We start from the raw sequence: 7,733 nt of genomic DNA, 5'->3' as shown, positions 1-7,733 counted from the left end.
CAAGTTAGCGGAGCTCTCCGTGCCACATTTGCCTCATCTGTAAAATGGGGCTGGCATAGTACCCATTGGGTGAGGATGAGAAGAGATGACAGAGGTACCTGTGTTCAGGTACCATGCATGTGACGGGGGTTCTAACAGGGCGTACATGGAATGCCTCTGACACACAAGGGCAGGCATGACTAAGCCTTCTGCACGAGAAGAGGGGACTCCTCTTTGGCTCTGGAAGAATGAGCGACAGAAGGCAGATGGAAGACGAGAGGAGCACGACTGGCCGGGGGTGCTGGGAAGTAGGTGACGCCGGGTGGCTAGTGGGGAGGCAGCAGGGAGCCTCAGAGGAGGCTGCAGGCGAGGTGGGGCCAGCTCACCCATTTGCCTCAAGGGTCATGGTCTGCACCACACCACGGGGAAGGCAGCTAAGTCTGCCACCTGCTATGGTTGACCGGCTTGGATTTTACACCTGTAAGGAGGTGACTGTCCACTAGGCTGCTGAGGTCAGTTCACAGAGGGAAGGAAAACTCACAGCCAACACCTGGACCCGAAAACATCTGCACTGACCTCTTCCCCAGCCAGGACACAAAAACGTTCTCTCTTTAAATGTGCATTTGTCCTGTGGCCAAGAGGCTGCTGGCACAACACATTCTTCCGCCACAGCGCTGGTGCTGCCAGTCAAGCTAGAAGGACAGGCCAGGCGCGGTGGCTCAAGCCTGTAATCCCAGCACTTTGGGAGGCCGAGACGGGCGAATCACAAGGTCAGGAGATCGAGACCATCCTGGCTAACACGGTGAAACCCCGTCTCTACTAAAAATACAAAAACACTAGCTGGGCGAGGTGGCGGGCGCCTGTAGTCCCAGCTACTCGGGAGGCTGAGGCAGGAGAATGGCGTAAACCCAGGAGACAGAGCTTGCAGTGAGCTGAGATCCGGCCACAGCACTCCAGCCTGGGCGACACAGCGAGACTCCGTCTCAAAAAAAAAAAAAAAAAAAAGCTAGAAGGACAGCCAACTCCAACTTCCCTTATTCAATCCCCCAGGGACAGGGGAGGGGCGAGAGTGAAGGCAAAGGCTGTGCTGGCGCCTGGGGTGGGGGCAGGAGAGCCTTACACAAACACAAACACAAACCCATGCTGGGACATACAGGCACTTGCTCAGGGGCTCCTCCAACCCCAGGTTCCCCAAGAGCCCACGCCCCAGCTTCTGATGAGAGCTGGGCCTCCAGACTGCGCAGCTCTGTAGCCTGGCATGAGGTGTAGCGGTGGTCCTGATGTCTGGAGAGGTTTGGTTAAAGCTGTTCTGTGGTAAGACAGTGGGGGCTGGGCCATGGAGGAGAGGGAGACTAGGCTGCTGGCCTCTTCCCCAAATCTGGGATGCTGCCAACTTCCCTCCATCTGCTTCACTAGAGGCTGCCCACCCCTTAAGGGCAGCTCCCCTCAAATGCTACCCTTCCCTGAATCTCCTGCACGTTGATCTCTCCCGTCTCTGAGCGCTAGTGGCTTTGAGGATCACTTAACAGTTTTCGGCCAGGCGCGGTGGCTCAAGCCTGTAATCCCAGCACTTTGGGAGGCCGAGACGGGCGGATCACGAGGTCAGGAGATCGAGACCACCCTGGCTAACACGGTGAAACCCCGTCTCTACTAAAAAATACAAAAAACTAGCCGGGCGACGTGGCGGACGCCTGTAGTCCCAGCTACTCGGGAGGCTGAGGCAGGAGAATGGCGTAAACCCGGGAGGCGGAGCTTGCAGTGAGCTGAGATCCGGCCACAGCACTCCAGCCTGGGCGACAGAGCTAGACTCCGTCTCAAAAAACAAAAAAAACAAAACAGTTTTCCAGTCTGACTTAGTGAGACTGCAAGCTCCTATGATTAATCACGACGTACATTTAGTGAACACATTTATGTGTGGGGTACTATGCCAGGCACTGTAGATACGCGAGGTAGGTTACCGTGATACAAATTTTACAGATGGGGAAACCGAGGCACGGTGACATGAAATAACTTGCCCCAAGGTCACTCAGCTAGTCTGACTCCAGAGCCCTTGCTCCTAACCACACTCCATGACACCTCTTCGATGCTGTCTTACTGACTTGCGTAGTCCCATGCCGTATCTCCCCGAGTGCTGGACGCACGATAAACAGAAACACCCCTAGGTTGAATCCTCCCTTTCCGCTCTAGGTTACCGCATCTGCGGTTCCTATGAGGGAAGATGACCCCAAAGAGCCACTAGGTGGCAGCAAGGAGCCGGATTCCGGCCTCCCCGTGGGCGGGAGGGAGGGAGGAGTTCACTGTTAGGAGTACTTAGTACGGCTTGCACGAGGCAGGCACTTCACGGACTTCACATCTTCCCACTCTACAGAGAGGAAAGGGTACTAAGGTTCAGACAGGTTGACAAATGCCCAAGGTCAGGCAGCTTAGAATACTAGGACCAAAGCCAGGACTGGCAAAACTCGGAGCCCACGCCAGTTCTCAGGAGAAATAAACCCTGGAACCCCTTCAGCTGCGTAGCTAAGTCTAGGCTCCTCGGTCCCACTGCCTCCTGCCCTCCCCGCCTCCTGCCCTCCCCGCCTCAGGCTCCTTCCATCTGAAACCAGTGCCCCCAGCGTGGTCATGGAAGATGGTCATGGCATCCACATCCACTGAGATGGACGGAAACTGTCCAGAGAGTTCTGACGGTGTCCCCGTCCAACAACTGTCACCTCCACACCTAAAACCCACCCCCCCGGGGACGGGGCCTCTCTGTGTGAACCGTCCTGCGAGTGCAGCAGGGGTGCACATGGCTGCGGGTGCATAGCCCATGCATTCCTGGGACCTCCCGGCATGGCCACCGCCACAGTGCAGGGGCTTGAGAGGCAGCACGGGGACAGTCACATCTTCAGTTCCAGGGTCTGGTGATGCTCCTGGCTGAGTCCATTGGGGTGCTGGGCTTCAGAAATGCCCGGGGTGCGTCTCTGAGCACTGCTTCTGGCCTGCCTCCCAGATGGCCCCATTGCTCCCCCAGTCCCTCCCGAGGCTCACACAGCCAGACCAGGTCCTCTGAAAAGACACAGCATCTTGGGTTTATTTGGGGTTGGGCACTGCAGGTTCAGGCACAGTTTGTTCCTGGGTAGAGTCACAACTGCTCCTCTCAGCTCTCTTGGCACTTCAGGGGCTGCCCCTGCAGGTTCCCTCCCCACGTCCCCGTTTCCTGCACACACGTCTCTTCCCCCCTCCCTGCTCCCGGAGTCTCTCATTCTTTCACCAGCCTGTAGATATGGTGCTGAGCCCCATGCTCACTGGCTGACACCTCGAAGACATAGGCGATGCACAGCAAGGTCTCCTGTGTGTCTCTGTTGGTGACCACCTGTGGCAGAGAAAAACACAAGGGTATTAATAAGGCCCCGGATGAGGGCACGCCATCGCTGCTGCCCACACACTGACTCCAGCCACACCCGCGGCACACCTGCAGGATGGTGAAGTTCTCCAGCACGCTGTTCATCATGTACTTCTCGGGGAGGTGCTTCAGCTTGTGGATGAAGTTGATCATGTACTCACAGAGCGGGGACCGGTGGATGCGGTAAGAGTAGTGTCCGTTCTCATAGCGAGCATACTCTGTCTGCAGGGCCCGGGGACAGCAGGGGCTTAGAATCCCATTCTGACCACCTTCGGCCAGACCCAACTCCATGGGAAGCCCCAGGACCCAGACCCAACTCCATGGGAAGCCCCAGGACCCAACTCCACGGGAAGGAAAGGCAGGAGGCCTAGGGGCCCTTAAGAAAAGAGTCACCCCTAGCCAGGGGCAGTGGCTCACACCTGTAATCCCAACACTGTGGGAGGCCAAGACAGGCGGATCACCTGAGGTCAGGAGTTCAAGACCAGCCTGGCCAACATGGTGAAACCCTGTTACTATTAAAATATAAAAATTAGCCAGGCACGGTGGCACGTGCCGGTAATCCCAGCTACTCTGGAGGCTGAGGCAGGAGAATCGCTTGAACCCAGGAGGCGGAGGTTGCAGTGAGCTGAGATCATACCACTGCATTCCAGCCTGGGCGACAGAGTAAGAGTGTCTCACACACACAAAAAAGAACAGTCACCCTGTTAGGTTGGTGGACATTAAATAAGACCTCCTTCCTCCACGGGTGACCAGCAGGAACCGGGGATGGCAGGAGGGGAGCTTAAGGAGACACAGGAGCAGTGGCAGGAGCCTCTCAATCCTGGCTGTACATGAGGATGCCACGGGGGGTACACAGGGACCCCTGGGAGTCTGGTGGTGATCATGCAAGTTTCCATATCTACACGCACGCATGCACGTGCTCATAGGAGTGCATATAAAGCGGTGAAATCTGAACCAGCTTGGTGGGCTGCACCAATGTCAATTTTCTGGGTGTCCACTTTATACTCTAGTTATACAAGACATTGCCAGGGCAAGAGCTGGGTAAAGGGCACATGGGATTATGATCCCAAGTGGATCCACAATTACCTCAAAAGTTTTACAAGATTAATTAGAAATAAATAATTTGGGGCACTTTTTAAAAACCAGTAATGCCTGGACTCTACCCTAGAGATTGAGGGGTGCTGAATGGGTTTCAGGCACTAGTGTGTTTCCAAAGCTCCCAGGAGACTGTAGGGTGCAGCCAGGTGGAGAAGCACTGGGGGGAGGAACGTCTCTTCCCTGGTGCTGGCCTGGCATCTGGCTGCATTTGGCATGAGGAGGGTTATCAATAACTGACAGGCTGTGAGAGTAGCACTTCATGAATTCAGACCGATCTGGGGACAGGGTGAGGAGAGGCACGCAGACCGGCCTGCATGGCGAGGAGGTCTGGTTTAACAAGTGTGTGGGCGGCACAGGGTCTCAGAGTGCACAGGTATTTTGGGTTGGAGGCTTTCAGTCCCAGCTCCTTGTCACTGTCACTATGCAGCGGGCCCAGAACACAGGGTGCTGCAGGAGACTGTGTCACGGAGAGTGAAGATCACTTGGCCCTTGTTTAGAGATAAACGGGGGATTTTATCACAACCCCCCAAACACCCACCGGAAGGCAGGGTGCCTGGGTGGGGGATCCACCTGAATGTGTGCTCCTCACCACTGTCCTGCACTGCCCTTGGCCGGGGGTTTAGCAGAGTGGGAGAAACCACCGCCTAAAAGGCAGGCCTGAATTTTCTGTAATGTCCACTAGAGCGGGGTCTCCAGGTCACCCACAAGTAGAAAATCAGGGAGTTTTAGGCATTCATGGAGCAAAGTGAGCAGGGGACAGAGATCCTAGGCACCGAGCCCTGCTTCTGCTCTAGTGAGCTGTGTGACCACGTGCGGGCGGTCGGGGGAGGCCTCTGCTCTCTCTGGGCCTCCACTGTGAAGTCAGAGGGCTGGACTAGGTAGATGCCCCAGGGCCCGGCCTGTGCTGCGGCTCTGATCTTGGAGAGGACCGGGGGCGCCTGTAAGGATGTGCTTGGAAGATCCTGAACGGGCAGCAGTGGCTCTGGGGAGCGCCCCTCACCCAGCAGGGTGGCCCTCCTACCTCAACTTTCTCCACCACCTGCTTGCCGAAAGAGCAGACCTTGGTGGAGCAGGTGATGATCATGTTCTCGGGGCTCTCATACTGGCTGGAGACCCCATAGAAGGAGCTGCCTTCATCCTCGATGTTGGTGTTGAGGTCTGCCTGGAGGGAGACGGGGGAAGCGGAGGGAGGGTCAGCAGGTGCCGTGTCAGACGGGAGCCTCAAGGAGACCTCAGGGTCCCGGTCCCGGCTCTAGGGCTGGGAAGAAATCAGACTGAGGGTAGACAGTGGGACGCTGGAAAGCTTCCACCATCCTCTATATCTCTGCCTGGTACAAAATCAGGTCGTGTTGCCTAAATCATGGGAAAAGAGGACACTGGGACCCACACAGTTTCAGGCCACTGCTGCCTGCCCAGATATTAACACACCCAGCAGGTGGGAGCCCCAGATTCCATCTTTAAGACTTCAAGTTTCATAGTCTAAGACTTTGTTCTTGTTAAACTGCAAAGGTTTGAACCTCTATCAGACAGCTCTATTTTAGTTTGGCTGCATCTATCAGAATCGTTCCAGAGTGAATTTTGATAGTGCAGGAAGCATGAGAACAGAAAACCAGGGCAAGAGACTGGCGGGGGGGAGGGTGGAAGCGGTGAAGGGTGCTCCTGTCTCATCCTCTTGTCTCGCCGGAGACCCGATCGATGCTCCCTCAGAAACGGCTCTGGGGCTGGCTTCTTGCCCCTCTAGGCATTGTGGGGTCCTGCCACCTTGGATCTTTCGACATCCCTGCTTCAGCCTCCAGAGCAATCTCCCCGGCACCAGCTGTCCCTCCCTTTGGTTCACACTCTTAACGGCTCTGGGAGTCTCTTCAGAAGACAAGTCACTGCCACCATCTCATTGAGCCATTTAGCCACAAGGGACAGGAGTCTTGGTCCCTGGCCTGGCTCACAAGGCCCTTCACAGGCCCAGCCACTGGTCCTCTAGGTCAGCTTCTCACCTTGCCTCAGACAGGCTGCTCTTCCTTCCCCTGATAAAAGCAGAGCCCAGAGGGCCTCCTGCTGGATGTCGGGCTGATCTGAAACTTCTCTTCTAGAAAAGGCAGAGTAAGACTCTGTGCCGATCTCACACCCAAAATCACAGCCTCAGTTTTATCCATGAGGGGTCCTGACTGTTAGCCCTGCCCAACACCACCCAGCTGGTAAGTGAAAGATCCCAGGTCTTCAGGCTCCAGCCCCAAGACTTGTCCCAAACCAGCAGAGTGCCACAGCGAAGAAAGGCAGGCACCACACAGTTTGGTGCTTTGGGGACTCTGAGGCAGGAATTGTATTCCTGAAGCCCTGTGCCTCTCAGGGGACCCCACGCCCAGAGCTTCAGCCCCACATCAAACATCCGAGCCAAGGGTGCTAAGAGAACAAGACCCAGAAACAATGCACAGGCACATTACAAAAGGCTTATTCTCAGGGCAGGCCAGTCCTCCCACCCACACCCCTGGTCTGAAATCACTGCCAGCTGCGCCCAGAGCACAGCCCTAGGAGTGCAGTAGAGCTTCAGGCCTTGGTCAAGGTTCTGACACCAAGGACTCTTCTGTGCAAAGATGAGGGGATCCCTAGAACCCCAGGAAGGTTTTGGCCAGATTCAGAGCCAGGCACCAAGCAATTCTACTACTGGCCATGAGGGGACGCTCAATCATTATTTTTCTCTCCCTTGGCGAGGCTTTCCAGAGAGGACCTTTCTCTAGACTGGCGGGGGGTGTTGATTTGTCTATAGCACAATAGAAACATTATGTAGCCACAAAAACCGCTGAGAAGGACCTGCATTTATTATCATGGATGACTACAAACACACTGAGTGGGAAAGCAGGCTACGGAGCAGAATGAGGGTGGATTATGTTTATGATGAGGAAAAAAAGGCTGTTTTCATGCTGCAACAGAATGGCATATGGTTCAGAGCATCTGCCTCGGCTTTGATGAGGCCATTAGGGAAAAAGAGCATTCGAGTCAATGCTCAGCCTCTGAAACAGAGAGCAATGCTTATCCTAACACCCTCCACTCCCAGCCCTGGGCTGGCCTCAGTCTCCCCACTCTGTCTCCATCTGTGATGCTGGGAGGGAGGGGATGACACATGGCAGGCAGGGTGCCCAGGGGGCATGGCAGAGGTGGCTGAGGCCTCTGCCGGGTGAGATTTAACTGTGGCTGTGACTGGCCCAAGGTCTTACAGGCAAATGTAAGGCAAATGGGACCAGAACCTGGGCTTTTGGGTTCCTATTTTCTTTTTTTTTTT

At 55.5% G+C, this 7,733-nt stretch overlaps 1 protein-coding gene across 3 annotated transcripts in view; it reads right to left on the bottom strand.

Moving 5' to 3' along the window:
• Window positions 1-3,023: 3,023 nt before the first annotated feature.
• The window catches only part of TEAD4 (TEA domain family member 4), a 79,929-nt gene continuing 75,219 nt past the window's right edge, over window positions 3,024-7,733 (bottom strand). For all 3 annotated transcript variants that reach the window (XM_011931058.1, XM_011931060.1, XM_011931059.1), the window contains 3 exons: window positions 5,481-5,621; window positions 3,431-3,583; window positions 3,024-3,331 (listed from right to left, as the gene is read on the bottom strand). In XM_011931058.1, the coding sequence (XP_011786448.1) occupies window positions 3,218-3,331; window positions 3,431-3,583; window positions 5,481-5,621 (408 nt within the window). In that variant the 3' untranslated portion in view covers window positions 3,024-3,217. The remainder of the gene's footprint in view (window positions 3,332-3,430; window positions 3,584-5,480; window positions 5,622-7,733) is intronic.

This window comes from Colobus angolensis, unplaced genomic scaffold (genome assembly GCF_000951035.1).
Source record: "Colobus angolensis palliatus isolate OR3802 unplaced genomic scaffold, Cang.pa_1.0 Scaffold89, whole genome shotgun sequence".
Taxonomy (NCBI): Eukaryota; Metazoa; Chordata; class Mammalia; order Primates; family Cercopithecidae; genus Colobus; species Colobus angolensis.
Note: the sequence above shows the minus strand (reverse complement) of the source record. Positions and strands in the feature narration are given on the sequence as shown.